The sequence below is a fragment of the Neolamprologus multifasciatus genome, chromosome 23 (assembly GCF_963576455.1).
Source record: "Neolamprologus multifasciatus chromosome 23, fNeoMul1.2, whole genome shotgun sequence".
NCBI lineage: Eukaryota > Metazoa > Chordata > Actinopteri > Cichliformes > Cichlidae > Neolamprologus > Neolamprologus multifasciatus.
This window is the reverse complement of record NC_140460.1, coordinates 39,252,556-39,279,254: the sequence shown is the minus strand read 5'-3', so window position 1 is coordinate 39,279,254 and position 26,699 is coordinate 39,252,556. Positions and strand designations below refer to the sequence as shown.

General features: G+C 39.8%; 1 protein-coding gene, 2 long non-coding RNA genes and 5 other non-coding genes across 9 annotated transcripts in view; 4 read left to right on the top strand and 4 right to left on the bottom strand.

Annotated features, from left to right (window-relative positions):
- Nucleotides 1-2,225, bottom strand: part of LOC146492252 (uncharacterized) — a 90,468-nt gene extending 88,243 nt beyond the window's left edge. For both annotated transcript variants that reach the window (XR_014872380.1, XR_014872379.1), the window contains exon 1: nt 2,078-2,225. This is a non-coding gene — a long non-coding RNA (uncharacterized LOC146492252). The remainder of the gene's footprint in view (nt 1-2,077) is intronic.
- A 27-nt stretch (nt 2,226-2,252) lies between these two features.
- LOC146492251 (uncharacterized) lies at nt 2,253-6,925 on the top strand. Its single transcript, XM_085151464.1, has one exon. It carries the CDS (start codon nt 2,913-2,915, stop codon nt 6,444-6,446), a length of 3,534 nt encoding a protein of 1,177 aa, XP_085007590.1. The 5' UTR covers nt 2,253-2,912; the 3' UTR covers nt 6,447-6,925.
- Nucleotides 6,926-12,382: 5,457 nt separating this feature from the next.
- Nucleotides 12,383-12,501, top strand: LOC146492250 (5S ribosomal RNA). The gene has a single exon (XR_014872664.1). It is a non-coding gene; the product is annotated as a 5S ribosomal RNA (ribosomal RNA).
- Nucleotides 12,502-13,338: 837 nt separating this feature from the next.
- Nucleotides 13,339-13,457, bottom strand: LOC146492249 (5S ribosomal RNA). The gene has a single exon (XR_014872625.1). It is a non-coding gene; the product is annotated as a 5S ribosomal RNA (ribosomal RNA).
- Nucleotides 13,458-13,803: 346 nt separating this feature from the next.
- Nucleotides 13,804-13,922, top strand: LOC146492248 (5S ribosomal RNA). The gene has a single exon (XR_014872663.1). It is a non-coding gene; the product is annotated as a 5S ribosomal RNA (ribosomal RNA).
- A 1,575-nt stretch (nt 13,923-15,497) lies between these two features.
- LOC146492247 (uncharacterized) lies at nt 15,498-20,372 on the bottom strand. The gene is made up of 3 exons (XR_014872382.1): nt 19,980-20,372; nt 19,626-19,739; nt 15,498-16,681 (listed from the first exon to the last, which is right to left on the bottom strand). It is a non-coding gene; the product is annotated as an uncharacterized LOC146492247 (long non-coding RNA).
- Nucleotides 20,373-25,643: 5,271 nt separating this feature from the next.
- On the bottom strand, nt 25,644-25,762 carry LOC146492246 (5S ribosomal RNA). The gene has a single exon (XR_014872683.1). It is a non-coding gene; the product is annotated as a 5S ribosomal RNA (ribosomal RNA).
- Nucleotides 25,763-26,580: 818 nt separating this feature from the next.
- Nucleotides 26,581-26,699, top strand: LOC146492245 (5S ribosomal RNA). Its single transcript, XR_014872616.1, has one exon. It is a non-coding gene; the product is annotated as a 5S ribosomal RNA (ribosomal RNA).

Genomic DNA, 26,699 nt, shown 5'->3' with positions numbered 1-26,699 from the left:
AATAAATAAAAATAATAATAAGCACAAATATTTTTGTTTTCCAAATATATTTTTTATGAGCGCTGAACATGTGATCAAGATTAGATGATAAATACAAGATTAATTTCACTATTCTGCTGTATTTCTACTTAACACCTACCTGACTCACTTTTGAATTAAATTAATGCAACATGTGAGACTAATATTTTTAATCAGATCTTAATTTATGCAAAAATATCCATCATAGACCCGAGAAAAAAGCGTGAATAAAAAGAACACCCAATCCATGATATTAAAAAAGCCTTGATCATTAATAGCAAGTCTTTTTAATATCAACCAATAAGAGTAAAGTTAGCTTAAAGGCACAACCCCTGTTTTTCAGGCAGAGGAGAAAAAGAGGAGCTTCGTTTAAGATAAAGAAGCATGCAAAGCTACTCTAGTAGAGTCCAAGAATAAGAATATCATGTTGGAAACGAACACGAAGATGATCAAAACACATTCCCTCCAACAAATAAATACTATAGAGAGCGGAGCTGCTTCATCATTTAAAAAAACAACGTCTTTGGCACAAACACAAGCGCTCAGGAATCAGATTAACCAACAACAGACAAGATTTGTTTCAACAAGTAAAGAGTAATGAGCTAACACTGAGTAACTGTTGCCAGTAAAATCAACAGTTGCTAACTTTCACATGCAGCAGCTCATTAAGACACTTAAAAGAAATCGAATTAAGACATTTAAATGTTGGTTGTATTTTCCTTCCCGATGCATGTGAAAGGTTAAGACTTACATCTCCAAATGTAGTGGAACTGATTTGAACCAGAGGACTCGGCCACACTGTTACTATGTACTGCATAAACACGTTTACCGATGAGGGTAAATCCGACGCTGTCCTGACTGTGTGGCTAAATTTTGTGCTGAAAGCATCAAATCAATTTAATATGATTAACTTGCTATGAGAGGTTTTTACTCCAAGTGTGACTTTTTCTGGGTTCAAACACCTTTCAGGGTCAAATTCAAGCACTTTGTAAGCATGTTTAATGTCCATTTTCAAACTTTTCCAGCACATTACCATAAAAAAGATGCATATTTCACTTCGCATCACCTGAGTAAGACCACGTGAAAGGCCAAATTAATAAGTTTTTCATCAGATATTGATGCTTCTTTCTTATGTGACACAAAAAATAGGAGGAGACAGATCTTTGCTTGTGTTGTTTTTTGAAGTTCATTCATTCAAAACTAACTGTAAGACGCTTAACTACATTGCAGTCTGTGTTATTGTTGTAGACCTAATTATCACCTTTAAAGTGTTTGTGCTAATAACATCATGTAGAGTAAGACAGGCATAGAGAACAGCACTGACTGGGAGAGGCTTTGAACAGATGACATACTCAGATCAAGTCAACACTTTAAAAATGCACAAGCGTCTTTCAAAAACCTATTTATTTAATCTATCATCATTGATATTATTATGTACAGTTATAATGTACTGTCATCTCCCTTAAATAAACAGGCAGCCTTAAAGTGTGAAATAGTCACTTGTCTACTGTCTCAGTGGCTGATAGTGTCCCACAGGCCTCAATGTAAGCTTGAAGACATTATGTTTAAATTGTTTAATGATAAACAGATTTTGAATGAAAGCGAGGAAACTTCGGTAGCACAAAAAAGTGCCTATTCTTTGTTCCCATATGGTTCAGTCATATTACCGTTATTTCCCCCTAAGGTGTTCCCAAAGACACCAGGTTAATACAAAAATATAATCAATATTCTGTTTACGTGGTGACAACGTCGCTTTTAGCCTTCAATCAGAAAGCTTGACGTTGGCTAGTTAAGCATCGGGCTAACGTTTAAAGCTTTCACTCGAGGGAAGTAACTCGTATTACTGCTACTGCTGTGTAATCTTAGTTAAATTCACAGCATATTCTAGAAGTTACCCTGCAATAACTAACTGTTAGAATAGCGGCACCGTATTGTATCGCACTGAGTGCACTTCAATCCTTTATCTCGCGAGTTTGCTAGCTAGCAAAATAATAATACCAATTTTAAAAAATAACATGAGTAACGTCCACACTCGAGAAAATTATTTACTAGGACTTACGCAAACTCCTCCGTTGTGAAAACGTACAAATCCTTCCTGAAGACTCCTTCTTGTATTTTTCGTTTTCCAGCAAACACTCATTAAAACGGCCTCCAGGCACGTTAGTGCGCTCACCCCCGACTTTTCGGGGAGGGCGGGTCACACATTGAAACAGACTGACGTGCAGAAGTACAAGGCAGCCCAGGCAGAGAAATGTTGCTTTTAGACTTTGCCATTTTATTTCTCTATCTGATAAGAAAACTATTCAATCAGATAGTTATTTGTGGTGAATGAAATACGGTTACAGTTTCAAGAAGTTTTAAGCACCAAATCCAAAATCCAAGCACTGCAATATTAAAATCCAATTCAATTTCTTGTTTGCTCCGAAATCTACGACATGACTATATACAGAAAAGCTTGACGTGGTATGCAAAAAAAAAAACGAAAAAAATACAAATACACGAACAAAAAATGTTTTAACTGTCAGTTTTGTCATTTTAAAATTTTCCAAAACTAACATTTTCTTTTATTGAGTGATATTAAATTGATTAGGATCAAATTTAGAGTGAACAATATTACACAAACAAACACGTGTGTGCGCATGCGCACATATTAGAACGCTTCGATCCCTTGTTACGTGACAACTTTGCTTTGATCTTTTCTGACGTGGTAACTTTGCTTTGATCCCAAACCCCTTAAATAGGAGCGCTCACCTATGTTACTTTATGCTTAACGGACATTGACCTGCAGCAACTAAAACCCTTTCGAGAAGTTTTGAGAGCAATTTACAGGAGAAACCAAAACAAGTTCAGTTTTGTTTCTCACCAATTCACAGCACAAACAGACACATTACACCATGTCAGCCAACCCATCCTTCGGCTCAGATGAGCTTAAAATATCTAAAGGGACCATTTTGGGAGATCACCACGTGGTGGAGGCTTTCCTTGGAGAAGGAAACTTTGGTGTTGTAACCAAATGTCGCGATACAAAAAACAACCAAACTGTGGCTATTAAAGTCAACAAGAGCGACCCTGAAATTCTGCTACAGGCAAAACTGGAAATTTTCATCCTGGAGCAGCTACGACGCTTGGATCCAGACAGGTGCAACATTGTCGAATGGAACGGCTATTTCCTTGATGGAGAGCGCATTTGCTTAAATTTTGAACTCCTCGACCAAAGCCTGTCAGACTACATAGGGGACCGGAATAACCAGGGTCTCCCAATGAGAGAAATCAGGCCAATTTTGCATCAGCTCGCAAATGCTCTGTTCCACCTGGGTTCTGTGGGAATAGTGCATGCTGACCTCAAACCTGTCAACATCATGGTTGTGAACCGCAGTGAGTCTCCCGTCAAAGTCAAACTTATAGACTTTGGCATCGCATGTAACACTTCTGCAGTGATTGCTGGTGGTGCTGTGGGGACAATTGGTTATTGTGCACCTGAGATTATGCTTGGCACTCCATATGATGAAGCAATTGACATGTGGTCTCTGGGGCTGGTAGCCGTGGAGCTTGCTACAGGGGTGCCTCTCTATCCTGGGGAAGACGATTATGATGTTTTGAAATTCATAATTGAAACTCAGGGTCAGCTACCAGATCATCTTCTAGAGTCTGGCTTGTACACTGATTGCTATTTCATCGAGGATAACTACAACGAACAGCGCTGGACATTTAAGACCCAAGAACAATTTCAATACGAGACAGATTATCAATCCAAGGAAACTCGATCGATAAAACTTAAGCGTCTCGATGACCTCGAACAACTACTGAAGGTTAGGCGAGGACCTGAAAATGGCCAACCATTATTTGTAAGGCTAATCAAACAAATGTTGGCCTTGGATGCAAATCAGCGCATAACACCCTCGGAGGTTCTGAAGCATCCCTTTTTCGACCCTGGCCTCTCAGGGAGAGCCCCCTGCACTGACATGAATAGCACACGGGGACAAAACCTTGTGCTCTCTCAGCAGCCTTCAAGCTGGAAAAGTCATGGATCGCAAAAATTCAACTGCAGTTTCCAAAACTCAGTTGAAGTTCCTCAAAAAGGACACATCAACACCTCAGCCAACCCATCTTCCTCCGAAGATGATCTTGAAATAACGGAAGGGACCATTTTGGGTGATCACCACGTGCTAGAGGCCTTCCTCGGAGAAGGAGGTTTTGGTTTGGTAACCAGATGTCGCGATACAAAAAACAACCAAACTGTGGCTATTAAAGTCAACAAAAGCGACCCTGAAATTCTGCTACAGGCAAAACTGGAAATTTTCATCCTGGAGCAGCTACGACGCTTGGATCCAGACAGGTGCAACATTGTCGAATGGAACGGCTATTTCCTCGATAGAGAGCGCATTTGCTTAAATTTTGAACTCCTCGACCAAAGCCTGTGGGACTACATAGGGGACCGGAATAACCAGGGTCTCCCAATAAGAGAAATCAGGCCAATTTTGCATCAGCTCGCAAATGCTCTGTTCCACCTGGGTTCTGTGGGAATAGTGCATGCTGACCTCAAACCTGGAAACATAATGGTTGTAAAGCGCCATGAGTCTCCCATCAAAGTCAAACTTATAGACTTTGGACTTGCATTTCCTGCTTCTGCACTGATTCCTGGTAACCGTGTGGGGACGGTTGGTTATTGTGCACCTGAGATTATGCTTGGCACTCCATATGATGAAGCAATTGACATGTGGTCTCTGGGGCTGGTAGCCGTGGAGCTTGCTACAGGGGTGCCTCTCTATCCTGGGGAAGACGATTATGATGTTTTGAAGTTCATAATTGAAACTCAGGGTCAGCTACCAGATCATCTTCTAGAGTCTGGCTTGTACACTGATTGCTATTTCATCGAGGATAACTACAACGAACAGCGCTGGACATTTAAGACCCAAGAACAATTTCAATACGAGACAGATTATCAATCAAAGGAAACTCGATTGATAAAACTTAAGCGTCTCGATGACCTCGAACAACTACTGAAGGTTAGGCGAGGACCTGAAAATGGCCAACCATTATTTGTAAGGCTAATCAAACAAATGTTGGCCTTGGATGCAAATCAGCGCATAACACCCTCGGAGGTTCTGAAGCATCCCTTTTTCGACCCTGGCCTCTCAGGGAGAGCCCCCTGCACTGACATGAATAGCACACGGGGACAAAACCTTGTGCTCTCTCAGCAGCCTTCAAGCTGGAAAAGTCATGGATCGCAAAAATTCAACTGCAGTTTCCAAAACTCAGTTGAAGTTCCTCAAAAAGGACACATCAACACCTCAGCCAACCCATCTTCCTCCGAAGATGATCTTGAAATAACGGAAGGGACCATTTTGGGTGATCACCACGTGCTAGAGGCCTTCCTCGGAGAAGGAGGTTTTGGTTTGGTAACCAGATGTCGCGATACAAAAAACAACCAAACTGTGGCTATTAAAGTCAACAAAAGCGACCCTGAAATTCTGCTACAGGCAAAACTGGAAATTTTCATCCTGGAGCAGCTACGACGCTTGGATCCAGACAGGTGCAACATTGTCAAATGGAACGGCTATTTCCTCGATAGAGAGCGCATTTGCTTAAATTTTGAACTCCTCGACCAAAGCCTGTGGGACTACATAGGGGACCGGAATAACCAGGGTCTCCCAATAAGAGAAATCAGGCCAATTTTGCATCAGCTCGCAAATGCTCTGTTCCACCTGGGTTCTGTGGGAATAGTGCATGCTGACCTCAAACCTGGAAACATAATGGTTGTGAACCGCAGTGAGTCTCCCATCAAAGTCAAACTTATAGACTTTGGACTCGCATTTCCTGCTTCTGCACTGATTCCTGGTAACCGTGTGGGGACGGTTGGTTATTGTGCACCCGAGGTTATGCTTGGCACTCCATATGATGAAGCAATTGACATGTGGTCTCTGGGGCTGGTAGCCGTGGAGCTTGCTACAGGGGTGCCTCTCTATCCTGGGGAAGATGATTATGATGTTTTGAAGTTCATAATTGAAACTCAGGGTCAGCTACCAGATCATCTTCTAAAGTCTGGCTTGTACACTGATTGCTATTTCATCGAGGATAACTACAACGAACAGCGCTGGACATTTAAGACCCAAGAACAATTTCAATACGAGACAGATTTTCAATCCAAGGAAACTCGATTGATAAAACTTAAGCGTCTCGATGACCTTGAACGACTACTGAAGGTTATGCAAGGACCTGAAAATGGCCAACCATTATTTGTAAGGCTAATCAAACAAATGTTGGCCTTGGATGCAAATCAGCGCATAACACCCTCGGAGGTTCTGAAGCATCCCTTTTTCGACCCTGGCCTCTCAGGGAGAGCCCCCTGCACTGACATGAATAACACAGGGGGACAAAACCTTGTGCTCTCTCAGCAGCAATCATCGTTTGGGTGGCCAGAATTCTAGGGGAGCTAGAAATTCTTGCGGAAAAAAAGCCCAAAACAATAACATCAACAAAAACAACCAATGAATATGGTCTTAAACTTGGGCACAATTTGGCTTGAAATCCATCAACTAATCTCTCAATATTCAAAGCGGAGCAGCAGACAACTTACCATCACATCAGTCCTTCAATCAGACCTACAACAAACGTCTTCCTTCTCTCACCCCAACCGGTCGCAGCAGATGGCCCCGCCCCCACCTGAGCCTGGTTCTGCTGGAGGTTTCTTCCTGTAAAAAGGGAGTTTTTCCTTCCCACTGTCGCCAAAGTGCTTGCTCATAGGGGGTCATATGATTGTTGGGTTCTCTGTATGTATTATTGTAGGGTCTACCTTACAATAATACATACAGCCTTGAAGTGACTGGTGATGTGATTTGCTGCTGAATGAATTCGGAACTAATTGGAAATCTGGATATTAATTAAATAAACCTGCTTTGAGCATCAATTAATTGTTGTTTGAAATTCTTTATAAATATATAAATATAGTGCCACTCTTCTACTGTTTAAATTGCAACTGTTTAAAACTGACTAATTTATTCATACACTTGAGCATAAACACACACACGGTAAATGGCCTGTATTTGTACAGCACTTTACTTAGTCCCCAAGGACCCCAAAGCGCTTTACACATCCAGTCATCCACACATTCACACACTGGTGATGGCAGCTACATTGTAGCCACAGCTGCCCTGGGGCGCACTGACAGAGGCGAGGCTGCCGGACACTGGCGCCACCGGGCCCTCTGACCACCACCAGTAGGCAACGAGTGAAGTGTCTTGCCCAAGGACACAATGACCGAGACTGTCTGAGGCGGGGCTCAATCTGGCAACCTTCCAATTACAGGGCGAACTGCGAACTCTTGAGCCACGATTGCCCTATATACACATATACTTTACAGTACTAGCCAGTGCTTACATACTAGTTCTTTTCCCTACTTTTTCATGCTTACTGGTACAAATGCCTGTTACTAGAGTTAAATGCTATCAATGTATTCTCACAGTTATGGAACTGTACAAATGCATACAAAATAACGCTCACGTAAACATAACTGTGCACTAGTTTGCTCTTATTACTGCAGTTTGTTTCAAATCACTTTGAATAAAGCTCAGCTTCTCTCAAGCTCTCTCTTACTCTCTCTCTCTCTCACACTCACACACACACACACACACACACACACACACACACACACACACACACACTATGTAACGTTTCAGCAAGAAAATACTAATTTTCATGGTTGGTTCTGTTTGCTACTCAGCCAGAATAAACAGCTCGCTCTTTTAAAAAGTAGGCTCCAGAATGGATGATGGGATGTTCGCATGTCTTTATGTAACACTGAGTGTGCTGAACTAAAGGTAGGCCTAGTTTCATTTTCATGGTCATTATTATCAAGACAATGATTACCCCTTATTCTGATTATTTCTCCCTTTTGGAGGTGTAACGTTTACATGAGGGGTGTAAATATATTTTGATAAACTAATGTTGAAGTCACTGTTTTTGTCGTATTGATGATGCAGCTCAAATAAATGCTTTTAAATAAAAGAATAACCATTCAAAGTGCTCAGTGGTGAAACTGTAACTCTTTCAGAGTTTGACAGCTGGACAAGTGATTTAAAGAAACATGAGATGAGTGCAGCATATTATCTGAACAGACATCATTCAATGAGCAAGAATAAACACTGACAAGAGAAACACTTCACTGTTGATTATCATATGAAGTCTAATGAAAACTGTTAATCTGTTAATATCCTGTTAATCTGCATACAGCAAATAAAGAACATGTGACTTTAAAGCATCCAGCAAAGTGATAACTGTCCTCTGCCCACTAAGTAGTGACTCTACAAAAGATTATTTTCAATATAATCTTTATATTATATTTATATTATATTTAGTTATTCTCCAGCGCAACAATGTAAGGAGCTCTGTGATTGGTTAGGAAAGGACAGACTGGCCACCTCGATTTTTCTTCACTGCACATTGATCCATAGCTTTACTCTGTGAAGGCTAACAATGTGCTTTTGCTTTACAAACACATTTAGCCTCGGTATTCACTCTCTTAAAATGCCACTGGACACTGGAGTTAAATGGAGCCCTGATCCTCAGAGTTTTATTGTTCCTAATATTTCTTATAAATAGCACAGATAGTGCCCCACTGCAATAATCACTCATGTCTAGATAGTCCTGTTAAAAAGGAGTTTTTCCTCCCGACTGTTGCATAGCAAACCTAGCAAACACAAACTATTCTATAAAACGATCTAATTTAAACGAATAATCCAGTTGAAGCTTCAGACAGTCGTCATATGACAGTGAAACACTGCCATCTGCTGGACTCAAATAACAAAGACGCTGCTTTGACAGGTGAGGGAGTTTCAACAAGTCTGCAACGACTCAAGCATCAAACTACAGAACTATTAGAGCGGACATGGTGCTCTAATGGTTGCACAAAACGTCTCTTATTGCCCAGGGCTCAGGAAGTGAGTGTGTTCCTTATAGCCTATTAAACCTTAGCAGGTTATTTTGATGTGTTACAGATGAAACAGCTATCCAGTAACATTCAGCTACAAAATGTTTTTTTTCTAATTACTTTTTTACAGCTTCGCACTTTTACACAAGTTTCATCATCAGTCACAATGGCTGCTGCTAAAATTGAGTACAAGATATTTGTTGGCCTGATTAAAAGGTCTTGATGCGTGCTCAATCATCCAGGGAAGTAAATCTCCAAAAGTTGATTCTGTTCTTCTGGACGTAGCGTTTTCAGTCAGAGAAACCAGCCGACTGAAGGAACAATGGGCTGGGAGGTCAGTTCCTTAATCATGATTATGCAAATTCTCATGACCATTGATCAACAACCACTGATCAATGGTCTTGAGTACCATTCACAGAGAATTGGAGAATGGCTACAATCACAGCATTGTAAGATGGTGAAAGATGTACCCTTAGGCCCCCTCCTTGATTCAGAGATGGTCTTTCCCTTTTCATGTAAATGGCCTCCTTGACTCTGCCCTCAAACCAGCGTTCATTGCAGTTATTGTTGACAATCATATTGTATCGTGTAACCATCCAGCTCACATATTAAATGTAAATGTAAATGATTTGTTGCACTTAAGACATGATGAATGTTCCTGCATTAAAACACATCCAGCCTAGTGTTCTCACTCTACCTAAATGGATCTGTTACATTAGTGATATATGGGAGTTGTGTTTCAGTCTTTTCCACATGAGGACATTTACATTTAGTTTTTGCTTTACTGATGAGTGGCTGGTTAACCTGCAGTGGTTGAAGTATGTGTCGGTCGTCTGGAAGCGTAGTGTAGAAGATGTCTTTAATTAATGTAATGCTCTGAAGGTGTCAGTGATTACTGTGAATTCATTATAAAACTGGATTTCAGTGAATAAAGTGAATAAAGACAGGCCCTCATGGTGAAGCTCAGGTGTCCATAAAGTGTAACAGGAGAGCTTTGTCATACTTTCAGATATTTTACATGAGCCAGTCTTTCAAAAAAAATAAAAAAATAAAAAAATAATTCATTTATCCACAGGAAACACAATGCTCATATCTGAAAGTAAACTCTGATTTATATCCCCGACTAGGGTTACTACTAAATAAAGGATTACCCCAAAATGACTAAATATATAAAGACACTCTCCAAAAGAAGAAGTTAAAGGGATTTTATTTATTGTACAAGCAATATCTTCATAAGAATTACAAATTCTGCAGACATATTACCTTCTTACTGAACCTGAATAACTCACACACAGACGTGTCCACACATTTAGAATCTGCAGCTTAGAAACATCTTCAGGTTTAAAAGATATATATAGCTGGATGTCATCTGCGTAGCAGTGGTAGCGAATGTCCTCAAAGGGGCTCAAAATATGCTGGAGAGGAAGTAGATATATTAAAAACAGCACAGAACCTTGTGGCACACCACAGGACAGGGACGTGGAAGATGACCTGTACTTAGAGACCGCCACAGAAAAGTATCGTTCATAGAGATACGAGGAGAACCACTCTAAGGCAGACCCAGATACACCAACCCAGTATTTCAGCCTTTCAAGCAAAATGTAATGGTCAACGGTGTCAAAGGCTGACGTGAGGTCCAACATTAGGAGTACAGAACACTTTCCTGCATCGTTTTGCATCAGAATGTCATTGGAAACTCTAAGAAGGGCTGTTTCAGTAGAATGAGCTCTATGAAAGCCAGACTGAAATTTGTCAAAGATATTATGTTAACAGACAACAGAAGCAGACAGAGTTAACCTGAGCTTGAAGAGTCAGCAGAACGACTTTTCACAGGAGGAACAGGACCTGTTGATTTTTCTAACTGATGGCTACACACAGCTCTGCAGAACAGGTAATTACCGCTGTTCGGTTTAATATTTGATTTTAAACAGTGTTTGAAGCTAAGACAAATACAGATCATATATTTTCATACAGTGATGTTCCAGTCGGGTTAATGTTTGTGTGTCCTCACTGTAAAGACTGCAGGTTACTGGAGCGTGTCTGAAAATGTGACCCTTCAGTCTAATATTGACACCGTTATGCCATCTGCACTTTGATCCCGCTACCTACTCTTGAAAACCATGTGCGCATCTACTTCACTATTTACGGTTCAACATGTTTCCTGTTGCTCTGAGGTGCATCCAACAAACACACAAATCATTTACCACTAATAATAACAATTTTACTTTATTAATATAAACACATATGTAGCAACGGTTTTATTCAAATTTATGCAGCCCAGGATAAAAGTTGGTCTTTTTGGATATAGGATGTTTGGAAGTTATTTTATTGTTATGATTTTTGCATTTTGTTATTTAATTGGTTGCAAAAAAGAAAACAAGTTTATGTAAAGAAGTGGAAATTAATCCTCCTGAGAATAAGCCTTTTAAATAACCTTGGTGGGTTTTTTGGTTGTTCAAGAGTTGAACCATACACAGGATCATAGGTGGCTGAATGCAGTTAGGTAATAGCTGTCACAAAAAATATTATCTTCATACACGTCACAGCTGTGTAAGCACTGATATTGATAATAGATGTGATCACAAAGAGACAACATTTTTGCTAAATGTAATTATTATATAAGAAATTTATAAAACTTGTAATTCTAATTTTTCCAAATGAGAACATATACCTTTTTTTCTTTACTGATCAGTGGTTGGTTGGTTAACTGCAGGTGTTCAGGCACAAGTCAGTCGTCTGGAAGAGCAGGTGGTGAAGCGACTGAAATGCCCTGAAAGTGGAATTAACGTTAAACTTTATTTGAACATAAATCAGTAAAGACAGGCCTCCATCCTGACATGCAGTACTTGCATTACTTATGTATGATATGCATCCTCACAGAACCCAGATGATGCCAGCATGTTTTTTAAGCCAATGTCTGGATATGAGTATATGTGCATGTGAGTATAAGTGTGGCAGGAGAGTGAGTTCGCCCTCTTTCTTGGAAGTATGCAAAAGCCAACGAGTTCTTACCGAATGAGAAGTGAAGCCTGGAGATGAGCAGAGATCAAGTCAAGTGCAGTTCAGACTCGCTGTTAAGCGAAAGGACACCTCAGAAACAGCCTTTTTATACATGCTGTAACGACACATACACGCTTACGTTTTTTGTTTTCTATATTTAAGTTAAAATCTCCAAACCACAAAAATGTTGGACTTCCAAATCGTCCGAACACACTGTGTGCTCTCTGTCACTTTTACACTGTGCTGTAATCAACGAACATGTGTTATTGTGGAGATGTTACTGCGAGAAAATCATTTTTGCAGCTCAATGTTGAAGCTGCAGTTAATAACCAAGGTTTGCATGTTGTCGCTGTAACATATGACGTTTAGCACAATAATATATATCAAACTGTGTGACATTTGCCACCGATAAAAGGTCTTTTTGACAGCTAATCTTCCGCTTACGGCCATACCACCCTGAACACGCCCGATCTCGTCTGATCTCGGAAGCTAAGCAGGGTCGGGCCTGGTCAGTACTTGGATGGGAGACCGCCTGGGAATACCAGGTGCTGTAAGCTTTTGCACTTCCACACACAAACTGCAGAGGGCGCTGCTCACTCAGTGGAGGCAGCTTCATGACAACGCTCCTGATTGCATTTCGCTTTTGTGCAAAACAAAACAAAACAACAAGAAGAACGAAATATTTAGGAAATACACGAACTTATTTATTCTGTAAATGTAGAAAATGTCTATGGCTAGTCCGTCTGGGCTCAGTAGTGAGGAACTTGTTAACCTTGTGCAGCGGACACAGTGTCAACCTGACACCCATGTGCAACGAGTTTGAACTCTTATTGGCTGCCGACTGCGGCCCCGAAGAATACTGAATAAATGCGCATCAGTGTGCTACCCTGAGCAGGGAACACGATATCATGGAGTTTCTAACATGGAGCAAGGTGAAGGTGACGCTACTATGCAGGACCGCCCCTGCTTAGCTTCAGAGATCAGATGAGAACAGGCGTGGTATGGCCGTAAGTGAGAGGCTTCCTCGATAACGGGGTTCATGTAGATACTGTAACCCATTTATTGGGATTTAAAAAACAATTTAGAGTGAAGGATATTGATTAGTTTCTACTTTTATTTTTAATAGCTGCACATGACAGCACAGTTATAATGCATACTTAATGCTGCAATATTCACGTCATAAACAATTGTGAGTGTTTGCACAAAAACATCTACAGGTGCTCTGTGCATGTACAGTGATATTGATGTAACGCTTGAAGAATTTGACATTACTACACCAGTGGAAGAGCTCTTTGCGCAAACTCACTAACCATCCTATTAGAAAATGAGCTTAAAGAGTGCCGCCTCAGATCCGTTTCAATATTTAAACTGTCATTTGAGTGTTGAAGTGCAAAAGCTTCCAGCACCTGGTATTCCCAGGCGGTCTCCCATCCAAGTACTGACCAGGCCCGACCCTGCTTAGCTTCCGAGATCAGACGAGATCGGGCGTGTTCAGGGTGGTGTGGCCGTAAGCGCGGGACGGCTTCAGAAACAGCCTTTTTATACATGCTGTGATGACACAGTCATGCTTACGTTTTGATGTCCTGTATATAAGTTGAATTGTCCAAAGCACAAAAATGTTGGACTTCCAAACACACTGTGTGCTCTCTGTGACTTTAACGCTGTGATGTGAGAAACGAACGTGTTATTATGGTGACGTTACGGCGGGAAAAGCATTTTTGCAGCTCAGTGTTGAAGCTGCAGTTGACAAGAAAGGTTTGCATGTTTTGGCTGTAACACGTGAAGCTTAGCACAATCCTATATTTGAAAGTGTGTGACATTTGCCAAGTATAAAAGGTGTTTTCTAGCGGGCTTCTCTCGCTTACGGCCATACCACCCTGAACACGCCCGATCTCGTCTGATCTCGGAAGCTAAGCAGGGTCGGGCCTGGTCAGTACTTGGATGGGAGACCGCCTGGGAATACCAGGTGCTGTAAGCTTTTGCACTTCCACACAAAACTGCAGAGGGCGCTAAAACTGTCACTACTCCTTCCTGCTCTTTCTAGTTTCTTCCTGCTTTCTTTTAAGCACAAAAGCGCCTCGCTGACCATTTCCCAGGCGCTAATTACAGACCTCTCATAGGGAATATTTCCTTTTGACAGTAACAGCCATAAAACCTAAAACAGCACCTTACTGTCAATAACTGATGAAACGGACAAAACACATTTACTAGGGAGAGAATAAGATGGAGACATAGTAAGTTAGAGAAAAAACAAACAAACAACATGTGCCAAGTGGAATTTAATCTAATTATAAAAAACAATCAAACAGTTTTGGTTCATAGTTAACAGAGAATTACAGGAAAAACACCACATCACATTCATTTTAAAATTCTTTTATTTGCTTTTAAAGCCCTCCATGGCCTAGCCCCATCTTATCTCTCTGAGCTGCTACAGCCTTATACGTCCAGCCGCTCTCTCAGGTCAGCTGGTCAGCTGTTCCTGAATGTACCCAGGACTGAGCGTAAACTTAGAGGACATCGTGCTTTTGCTGCAGCATTTCCCAAACTGTGGAACGATCTGCCTGTAGAGATTAGACAGGCCTCTTCTCAGCCTGTTTTTAAATCACTCCTGAAAACCCATCTCTTCACCCTGACCTTTGACACCTTGTAAGATGTTAGTTTTAGTTTATTTTTATGTTAGTTGTTTTAGTTGATTATATGCTGTTCTGTCTTGTTTTTTTTAAATATAGGGCTGCTTTAATCTTTACTATGTGTTTTATTTTATTCTGTTTTGTTTTATTCTACTGTTTTTTTTTTACTTATTTACTGTACAGCACTTTGGTGCTGCACTGGGTACTTTAATTGCAGATGTTGCTGTCAATCCATGTCAATCAACCCTTTACATTAGTGCCATCGTGATGCTGCAGTCAGCTATTTCCACTAAAAGTTGCCATAATTTAAATCTTGTTGGAGACTGCAGCTCTCTCTGCAATGTGTGTGCGTGTGTGTGTGTGTGTGTGTGTGTGTGTGTGTGTGTGTGTGTGTGTGTGTGTGTGTGTGTGTGTGTTCCCTTTGTGAATTCACTTTTCTTTTGTGATTGTATATTCCGGCAGATGTTCCGCTCATCTCATTTGTCTCCAAGCTACAGTCTGTCTGTGAGACAGTGTTTAATAAAGTAGAAATTTCAACATTAAAGTAGAAAATCTATTTTGGGGGGAAAATGAAATGTTGAGATTACATTTGTTGTTTCAAGACAAACTGCTACAGTTGCTACACCCTCTGAGTTAGTGAAATCATACTTCACTGCATCTGGTGAGACAGAAAATGAACAGCTGCATGATTATCAATGGTTACATCCGATTTCAATACAGAGGATTTTTGGTGTATCACAAGACGTGCGATCAGTTTATTTCATTAAGTCATGTAAACAAGGCATTTTGCAGGCAGTAAAGCAAATGTGGTAGTTTGTCTTGAAACAACAATGGCAATCTCCACATTTCAACATGTTTCTCTAAATTGAATTACAACTTTATTCTTGAATAATAATAATAATTTTGACTTTATTTTCCAAGTAATCAGTAATATTTGTTTTCTTAATGTGGCCCTAACACTCCTTCATGCAGGTGTGTACACAGAAGGAAGCCCAACAATGTTTGACCCTGATCTTTGCAGCAGGAGTGATAGCAACAATATTTAGACTTTTGCCTTTTGGTCACTTTATTTCCATTCTGATGCTTTAAAGCTCATCATAGAAATAAAATGTTGGCATGAAATGAAAACAAAAGCAATAAAATGTAATAACATTAAAAACAAAAAACATCTGAGAGGCAGGGTGCTGAATATGAACATTTCACCTTAGGAGTCCTGTGACTGGTGATGGTAAAAATTGAAGAAAAAATATGTCAATAAACAAAGCAAAACATGTACTACATACTTATTCTGCGATCAAATAAAAATATTTTATTAAAAGCAAGTTTGATTGAAGATATTATTTCTACACAGCATCCTACAGTCGGTACAGTTAATATATCAGTATTGGTGGGTTGAATATAGTTTTAAAATAGTTTTATATTATTTAATGAAATGTGTGAAGCTGGTCACATGTTAAATGTAACAGTTACTGATAAGACAGGCTCGAGTGAAAACTTGTAACGAACAAGATGTTTCCAGCGACTTTTGGTTAGAGCTGAGGATAAATGTTGCTCTTTTGTTTTCTCAGACATGTATATTTGTGGGTACAGAAGTAGAGTCCATGGGGATTTTTCCTATAGTTGTGTTATTGGATTCAAAAGTCACTATGTCCTTCTCATAGTGCACAGGTAATCCTCCACATTGCACTACAACAATTCTGTTAGTGAGAAGTTTGCCTTTATACTGACAGTCGGGTTTCCTGCCTCCATTATTCTTTAGTTCACATTTAACAATACTGAACTTTGCTTTACTCTCTGTCAAGCAAGTATTCTTATGAGGTGACCCATGACCATTACAAATGGCTTTGACCTTTTCATAATCACTAAGGATGAACGTGTTTGTGTCCTTACAAGTGTTGTCAACATTGTAGATCTGCTTGTTTTTTATTTCTGCATCACATTTTTTCGCAGTCATCTTGGCATCTACATGCTGTCGTTTAAACTTTTCACCAGGGGTTTCATTCTGACGCTTCTCAATTGGTTTGGGTTGAAGATTGGCTGGTTTTGAGAGTCCAGTGGCAAAGAGCACCATAAGCGGCAAACAGGCAAACAGGATCCTCATTGTTTCCTGGAGAAAGAAAAACAGGAACATTTTCCAAATTAAGAATTTGGAGCAGAAAAAATATCTTGTTATTGTCGAAGTGGATTAATTATTTAATCTTCTGCTGAATTTGTAATTTTGCTCCATTACAAAGGAATGAACAGTCTCTAATATTTATGGTAGTTTCATGTTAATGCAGAGACAGAATATCAACCAAATCCAGAAAACAACACATCACATAAACATACTAACTGATTTGCATGTCATTGATTGAACTAAGTACTTGATCCCCTATAACCAAGCCAGAATTCTGGCTCCCACAGATTGGATTGCACTTAATAAATTAACCATTTAAAGACAAACTTGATCTCAGTTTATTCTGTGTAAAAAGCACACCTCTACAGTATCAGTCTCTTCCATTCCAACTTCTACACCACCATGGGGAAGACTGCAGAGGTGTCAAAGGATTTGTTACTGAGGTCTACAGGGACAATACAAATCTACAGTCTTGTGCCACCATAGTCAAGACCGAAGACCTCTTATCTTGCTGCATGCAAGATCTTGCCTCATGGGGTGATGATGATCGTGAGAAAGGTGTTGTCAACAGGGGATCAAATGATTATTTCCCCATGGTATGCAATGTAAATACACAGAACCACGTGACAGATGGTAGCTTCTTTTCATGACCATCTTTTTACTTTTTTTGTCTTTCTTACAAGCTGCTGACCAGCAAACTTTTATTCATAGATGTTTATTGTTTCAGATAAATTTGCAAACTGAACTCCACGTGTCCCGTCTCTCAGTTTCTTTGGCAGAGTTTACTTTTCATTAATGGCATTTAATGGCTTGTTGTTGTTTTTTATTGACTTATATAGAAACCCACACAAGTTTAACTTTAAAAACAACTTATGTAACAAAAAATGAACCAACTTAATGGATCAACATAAATAAAAGGATAATTTCAGTGTTTTTCATCTATTTTTTATAGAATTTTTCCAAAACGTTTTCAAACGTTCAGATCTGTCTTTTATTTTCTTGTTTTAACATTATACATGGTTTGAAACATTGAAGGCAGCATGTTTCGCTTTTTGGCAGCTTTTATTTTGAAACTGCAACACTAATCAGTACTTGTCCACACCTGTGGTGCACGCGCTGCGCAGACCCTGTCGGACATACGCGGCAGAGGAGGGGGCTGACTTGAGCAGAAAGCGCGGAGAGACAAGTCGAAAGGAAAAGACAGACGATCTCTGATAAAGCAAAGCAGACAGAAAGAATTTACCTGAGCTCTCTGCTGGACAGGTAATTACCGCAGTTTGGTTTAATATCTTGTTTTAAACAGTGTAACTACGAAGCGAACACAAATACAGGTCATATATTTTCATGTTCCAGTCGGGTTAATGTTTGTGTGTCCTCACCGTAAAGACTGCCGGTTATTGGAGAGTGCCTGAAAATATGTCTGCGAAGCACCCCCTCAGTTCAAATATTAATTTTGGCCCGCTATCTACTCTAGAAAATTTGATGATTTGTTGAAGCCCCATGCCCCCATTCGTTCGCTTCGGTCAGCTGAGCAACTGTTGCTTCCAGTCCCTAAGTCACAGCTGAAACTTAGAGGAGACAGAGTGTTCTTTGTTGCCACTCTGATGCTTTGGAATAACCTTCCTCTCATATTAGACAAGCTACATCAGTGCCAGTTTTTAAGTCCAGATTAAAAACCTATTTTTATTCCCTAGCTTTTAACTCTTGCTGAAACCTCATAAATGGTGAATTTAAAACCCTGGAATAGTCTGAAAAAAGTATGAAAAGGAGCATGTTTCGCTTTCTGGCAGCTTTTATTCTGAAATTGCAACACTAATTAATGCTTCTCCGCGCCTGTAGTGCACGCGCTGCGGAGACCGCGTCGGGCGTGCGCTGCAGAGCATGCGCACCAGAGGAGGGGGCTGACTTAAGCAGAAAGCGCGGAGAGACAGAAGAAAAAGACAGAAGAGCGCTGATGAGGAAAAGCAGACAAAAAGAATTTAACTGAACTTGATATGAAACAAGAACTAGCAAATCTCTGCTGGACAGGTAATTACCGCTGTATGCTTTAATATTCTATTTTAAACAGTGTAACTATGAAGCTAAGACGAATACGGATCATATATTTTCATACAGTTATGTTCCAGGTTGATGTTTGTGTGTCCTCACTGTAAAGACAGCAGGTTATTGGAGAGTGCCTGAAAGGATAATATGTCTGTGAAGAACCCCTTCAGTCTAATATTAACCACCATCTGCATTCCGGTCCCGCTGCTCTTGAAAATGATTTGCGTATCTACATCGTCATTTACGGTTCAATGTTTGGCAATGTTTGTTCAAAGTAAGGAATTCCTGGTGCTCTGAGGTGCATCTAGTAAACGCCAACCATCATTAAAAATAATAACTACATTTAACTAAAAACATCTGTCATTTCTTTCTTATTCCTTTAATGCAGAATTTTAAATCATTAAATGATAAAATAAATAAATCAATATCAATATAACGGCTTCCAAAAATTCAATATCAGAACCAGTCTAATTTTTTTTCAGTAAATATTTTGAAAGTTATCAAAGAGGCACTGGAGGACATGTTGAACAATAATATATGCAACTTATTTGAAGTATTACTGTATTTTTTGAGAACAGGAAATTGTAATCATTTACATACATTTGGTAGCATGTAGATATTATGAAGGGGCTGCTTTACCTAATAAATATTTTTTTAAAGTTACATTCACAAGATTGAACATTAACATTAAAAGACATTGATTTTTGAGTCTCAGTTGAAGAGTTCATGAGGTGTATCTAAAAGCAACTTCTCTACTTGCATCCACACATTGAACCTTACAGAGGGAAACGGTCATTGCACTCAGTCATGACAACATTCTTGCTAAATGTTATTGTTATATTATAAAAGTTATGAAACTTATAAGCAAACCTTTTCAACTGAGGACACTTACTTTTACTTTTTGCTTTACTGATCAGTGGTTGGTTGATTAATCTGCACGAGTTCAGGCACGAGTCAGTTGTCTGGAACAGCAGGTGGTGAAGATGTCCTCAGTAAATGAAATGCTCTAAAGGTGAAATTAAGATAAACTTTCTTTGAACATAAATAAAAAGATAGGTCTGTGCCTGTGTATGGACATTTCCTATGCAAGATATGCATGGTCACAGAACCCAGATGATGTCTGCATGTTTTGAAGCACATATCTGGATAGGGATTGTGAGTGTAAGTAACAGGAGATCGAGTTATTCAAAATAAGCCTGTTGTCTATAAAAGATTTTAAATATACAAATAAAAGGTTCAATCCTACCAAACGAGGAGTCAAGAAGAGCAGAGACCAGGTCTAGTGCAGCTCAGCTGTTATTAAATTCTACCTGAGCTGGTTGGAGCTCATTTGTGTCACAGACAAATAACACTTGGCTCTGGAGGCTTCAGTTCTTAAACGTTTCAGTAGCACCACCTTTAATAATCACTAGCATCAATATCTGCACCACTAGCTCACCAGTTCCGAGAAACTTTAGCACTGCTCTGTTTGTGGTTCAGAACATGCTGCAAACATGATGTGAGGCACAGTGACCACAAAAGTATGCAGAAGGAGGTCGTCTTTCATAGCTCACATTTCAACAATTGCAGCTATTTTTTCAATTCAATAAACCAAATGTGTCAAAAAATAAGTAAATTAATAAAATAATGACATTTGTAAAAAAAAAACAAAAAACTAAAAAAAACCCAAAAAACTACAGAGATAATTACATATAACACTGTGAAATAATGACACAGTGTTATAGGTAATATGTCATATGCTGTTATTCAGCTGATGTTGTATATACATAGTTTTAAGGTGTGCACTAAGACTCTATTGTCTTAGTTGAGTCTGACAGCAGCTGGAAGATAAGACCTCTGAAATTTGTCCCCTGAATGCTGTTGTTGCATCAGTGTGTCATTGTAAGAGCTGCTCTGTGCCTTCAGGTTGACCTGCATGTGGTGGCAGGTTTTTATTTTTAATATCCTGTCTAGTCTGACAGCTTTTGAATTCAGAATTGTGATCTGAATGCATTGTGGTGCCTGACACATTTTGCTTTTGCAGGAACAGTTACATAGAATCTCTATAGGCTCCTCTTGATCACGTGAATGTGTTATCTATTTATTATTAATTTCTATTTGTGTTATTTCAGTTATTACATTATATGTGGCATTGTATGACGATATCTAAGGCAAGACAGGCAAGAGAAAAAAAAGAATAAAGTGGAGGTGGGGGGTAGAGAAATGCACAATGTATCACCAGCTGCTGCATTGATGAGGATGGGAAGCTGCAGCAATGCCCCCCAGAAGCCTGGAAACAGAGATAGAGACAGGACAACAGCGCCATTCACAGCATCCAGGAGTATCAAAGATCTAAGGCACAGGTGTCGAACTCCAGGCCTCGAGGGCCGGTGTCCTGCCGATTTTAGATGTGTCCTTGTTCCAACACAGCTGAATAAATGGCTAAATATCCTCCTCAACATGTCATGAAGTTTTCCAGAAGCCTGGTAATGAACTAATCATTTGATTCAGGTGAGTTTAAACAGGGTGAGATCTAAAACCTGCAGGACACCGGCCCTCGAGGCCTGGAGTTCGACACGCCTGATCTATGCCCATCCCAGCAGGAGAAGGAGGGAGGCCCCAGATGAGGTGCCTACAGCTAAAGAGTGAGAATCCCAGAGGACCAGAGGTAACGGGCAGTCGACCTAACTAGATGCCAGGAATCCTGGTACGAGTCGAGAACAGGGTCCCAGCTGCCCAAGAACCACCCGGCATCCAGAAGATGGGGAGAAGCGTCCAGCCAGGAATGCTGACTGCCATGCATACACAAACACAAGTTATTCGCTCACTCACTCTCACCCACCCACTAGTGACACAGAGAGACATGGAGTCAGGACTGTGGGGTGCCTATACTGCAGACTACCCATTCAGACACATAATTCCTTATGTAATGAGGGTGGTTGGTAAGACTCACCAGGATCCATGTGGTGATGGTCCACACCTGTGTAATCCAGCCTGTCCTTCAGGATTGTGGGTATAATCGTGTTGAAAGCACTGGAGAAATCAAAGCACATGATTCTCACAGTGCTCAACACACTTTCCAGGTGAGCAAGGGATTGATGTAGGAGCTGGATGACAGTGTCATCTCCCCCAATGTTGGGCTGATAGGTGAATTGGACTGAGCTCACCTGGGGCCGAAGATGAGCAAGGACCAGCCGTCCAGGGTCTCCATCAGGTGTGATGTCAGAGCCTCCAGCCTGCAGCTGTTGTTCATTTACATCTGCCTAATTGATCATTTATCCTCAGCACATTTTTCAGTTCCCTTGCCTGAAACTGGACAATATGTAAAATCTGAATTCAAACACAGGTTGGGGAAACCTGCACTGAGCTGAGACTGAAGAAGTCACTCGGATGAGTGATGAAGTGTTTCTCCCACTGAAAACGCTACGTCCTGATGAACAGAATTACTTCTTGGGACAGGTCCCCAGATGTTTTCTCTTCTCAGAATCCTCTTCACAGATCAGATCTGTTTTATCTGACATACAGTCATGTGGAAAAGAGTGTTTTCATAGGAATCTATAGAATACTCTGAAAAACTAAGCACTGTACATGAGTGAGTAGCTTGTAGAGCCACCTTTTAGCAGCAACAGTGTCACCAAATTGTTTCTGTATGACTCTTCGTCTGTCACACGGTTGTGCAGGACTTTTGGCTGACGTTTCTTTACATTGTTTCATCAGTTCGTTGAGGTTTGTGGTATTTGTTTATCTAAGGCTCTCTTAAGTTCCCAGCACTGTTTTTCAGGTTGAGGTGTGGACTGTGACCGGGCCATTGCAACAACTTGATTCTGTTGTAGCTCTGCTGATGTGCTCGGGATCTTTGTCCTGCTGCATTACCAAAACTCAGTTTTGACTGTAGACTACTTGGCATACAAGGAAATTCATGGAAAACTCAATGACTGCAAGGGGCCCAGGTTCTGTAGCTGCAAAACAAGCTCAAATCATCACCCCTTCACCACCATACTAACAGCTGGTATGAGGCGTTCGTGCAGTATGCTTTGCAACTTTGCTACCAAACTTGCAGCCATGCTGTCATGCTGTTTTTAGAGAGCAGAGACTTTCTCCTTGCAACCCTTCCAAACAAGCCACACTTATTCAACTCTTTTATAACTTGACTGTCATGGCCTTTAACATTTAACTTGCTAACTGAGGCCTGTAGAGTCTGAGATGTAGCTTCTGGATTTTTGAGCTTTTTCTGACCACTGCACAGTTTGACCCTGGGGTGAATTTTCTGGGACATCTGTTCCTGGGAACATTATGACATTGTGTTAACAAACACCTGAATACTCCAGACCAGCAAACTGACAAAACTCATACTTTTATAGAGCTGCTCACATATGCTGATGAGCAATTATTCAAATGCAGTGGATTAGCAGCATCTGGCTGCTACTTACCTTCTAATTTGCACTGAAGCAATAAAGGTGCTTTCTGAATAATAGGAGCTGTCTGGTGTGATATTCATATTTAAAGTGAATAATCAGGATCAGATTACTTTAATAATCCCTAAGGAAATTATGTGGGTTACAGATTCTCCAAGACAATAACAGTAACAGATTAAACTAATTAAATAATACAATATATTACAGCGTTTACAAATATAAGACATAGCACTAATATAAATTGCTCAATTATAAATATCAAGAATATTACAGAGGTGAAATATATATGATTGACATTTAACAATAACGTTGAAAGGGTATAACTATTGCACTGTGTACTGTGTATTAGATTGTACAGGGAGATGGCCACAGACAGGAATAATTTCCTGTGTTGTTCAGTGGTGCATTTTGGTAATCTCAGTCTCTCACTGAATGTGCTTCTTTTCTTGGACGACATCTGCCTCTCAGACACCCTAAAGGAGTCCATCTCCACTCATTACTGGTCTTGCGGATCAGTTTGAGCCTGTTGGCACCTGTGACCGTCAACCTGTTGCCCCAGCATGCAACAGCATAGAGGATGGCACTGGCCACAACAGATTTGTAAAAAATCCTGAGCATTGTCCTCAGAAAATAGAGACGACTCTGGCCCTTCCTGTAGAGTGCAGCTGTGTTCTTAACCCAGTCCAGTTTATTATGCATGTATACTCCAAGTCCAGTTAAAAGGCAGGAGCAACTTAAACATAGTTTTGAAATATACAATTTATATTTTTCAATTTCAATTTCAAAATTGACTGATTAAAAATATTTTTAGATTGAGATTAAAAAAACCTTCCTGCTTAGATTTAGTCACAAAGAAATGATGACTGTAAATTTTTAAAAGTAAAATTTATAAAGGTAAACTCAAAAGTTGTCAAAAACAGCCATTTATAACCTTGACTTCAGAGTTTTACATGACACAAAGTGTTACATTATAACATGTGTAGTTAGCGTGATAACATCTAGAGTTATTGCATTTATAGAAGTTTCTTCTGCTCTCAGAACAGATTCAGTTGTTCACAGTTTTGGGACACGGTGCATTACCAGGCTGCAAACACTCACAAGGTGTTGAGTTGTGGTCATGAAAAGAACAAAGTGGTTAAAGACAAGTCTCTGATGCAGTGTCATCAGACTGTTGACAAACCCTCAGTCTAGCCACAGTGTGACAGCACGGCTTTGCTGAAAGTCACGTTTTGCATTGCTTCTCATGAAGTGTTTTCTGCTCTTTATTTCACTTGACTTGAATACATTTACTTGAACAAGCATCTGGTGTGTAAATCAGATCAAACTGAATGTCATCAGAACATACAATGATTTTTTTTTCTTTTGGTAATAAGTTGAGAATGAGGATTTGGAGTAACATTGAATATAAAAGTTTTCCCTCTCAGGGGGTCAGTTTCTATGTTGGATTGTAAACTCACTTTAGTGGTTCTCCTCCTTCATTATTCCATCCATGATCACTGATGAGAAGTTAATAGGCATTAGCCATATCAATTTAAGACATTGCACAACTTCATATTAAAAGATTTTAATGTGTGTATTTACTTTTTAATTTTTCACCATGAGATTGAAGCCCATAATAAGTCATATGAAAATGAAAAGGTGAAGCATTACCTTCACCTTGAGCGATGCGAGAAAACTGTTTGCTCTGTTTTTTGTAAATATGGGCTTTAGGTGGACACTGTGCCTTCTCCATGGTTGACAAGTTACTCAGTATTGTGCCGAGAAATTCCTCTTTCTGTAGAATACTACAGAGTGCTTTCTTTGATTCATAGAATCAATAAGTTCTGTATTTCATGCAAATTTTGTTCTTTTTTTCTTTTCTTTTTTTGCAGACAGCTTGTTGATGCTGCCTCATTTTAAAGTATGATCTGTTTTATTGGAGTCCAGCAGAGGGCAGTGTTTCACTGTCAATAGATGAATGTCTGAAGCTTCAATGTGTCTTCAGATTGGATTAGGTTGTAATTTATGTTGTCTGTGCCATACTAAAATTATAATGGGATGTTGAAGCTCTTCTAAGTCCTCACCAGGTTTTGCTCAAATGCTACTGATATAAACTCACAATATATTGGCAGTAAATTATAGAGAGGAGAAAGGAGGAAACAAAAGTCAATTATAAAGTTAATGGGGCTGCTTGGAGCCATATCAACAGTTTAAATGATAAAGTTACAGATATCAGGGGGAGAAAATAAAATAATATCTGTGGCTCATCAGTAAGGCTCTGCAAAATAGAAAACAGGAGGAAGACTGATATTTACTGAGTAAATATCAGTCTCCACAAAATGTCAGACACATGACACAGAGCTAAACCTCTGCTGGAAAATACACACCAGAAAAGTAGATACAGTGAGATGATTATCAAGTTTTGCACAAAAGCGAAATGCCTTATTTTTATAAGCATTTTAATGACTGTTTTTTCTGATTCTGTTTTCTGTGAGTGAGCAGCGGCGCCCTCTGCAGTTTGTGTGTGGAAGTGCAAAAGCTTACAGCACCTGGTATTCCCAGGCGGTCTCCCATCCAAGTACTGACCAGGCCCGACCCTGCTTAGCTTCCGAGATCAGACGAGATCGGGCGTGTTCAGGGTGGTGTGGCCGTAAGCGAGAGAGGAGACGTTCAAAAGGCTTTTTATAAATGATGTAGAAACATTCATCATCTATAACTATTGGTCTTAGTTTACTGTTCTCCGTCACACTGCCCTGCAGTAAATGATCAGTTACACTTTTTAACATTAATTTGATATGTCATAGATAAAACATTATGATTATACAACTACATTAGGCAGCAACACGCTTTTTACAAAGTAATATGTCAATAAAAACATAATGTGACCTGCCATGTCATTTTATGTGACCACACTGTTTTTTCCCCAAAAAATGACATCTGACAATAAAGCCTAATTTGTGCTTTTCAGTATCAAAGAAACGTCGGCTTTCACGATTTATTGCACACTGAAAATGCTTAGCTATGTCTCCAGTAAATCTTTTGTAACTTTGTGTAAACAGAAAAGTTTGTTTTTTTTACTTTCAACCACAGAAATCTTATTTTTTATGACTACAATTAAAAAACAACAAAAACCACAACAACAGAAAATGGGCAATCTGGGCAAAGAGCTACCAGAATGTTGTCTGGGATTTTACACATTTATTTCTTACAATTTAAGTCCAAAAATCGTACTGACAGATTTCTTTCTTTGTCAGAACAGCTTTTCTTTAACACGCAGAAAAACTGTTAAATAAGTGACTTCTTTACACTGACAGAAAGGAGACTTTCACTGGTCCAGACGGCTTAAGATCAAAGTGGGCTGTATATGGTCCGCAATATAAAATGAGTTCGACACCCCTGGTGTAATCTATCTGTAATGCATCAAATCTAAATCTGTAATCATCTATAAAAGGCCTTTTATGCATTCTATTCCTCGCTTACGGCCACACCACCCTGAACACGCCCGATCTCGTCTGATCTCGGAAGCTAAGCAGGGTCAGGCCTGGTCAGTACTTGGATGGGAGACCGCCTGGGAATACCAGGTGCTGTAAGCT

Excerpts from the sequence above, each read along its gene's own strand:
- LOC146492251 (XM_085151464.1), top strand. The coding sequence starts at position 2,913 with ATGTCAGCCAACCCATCCTTCGGCTCAGATGAGCTTAAAATATCTAAA.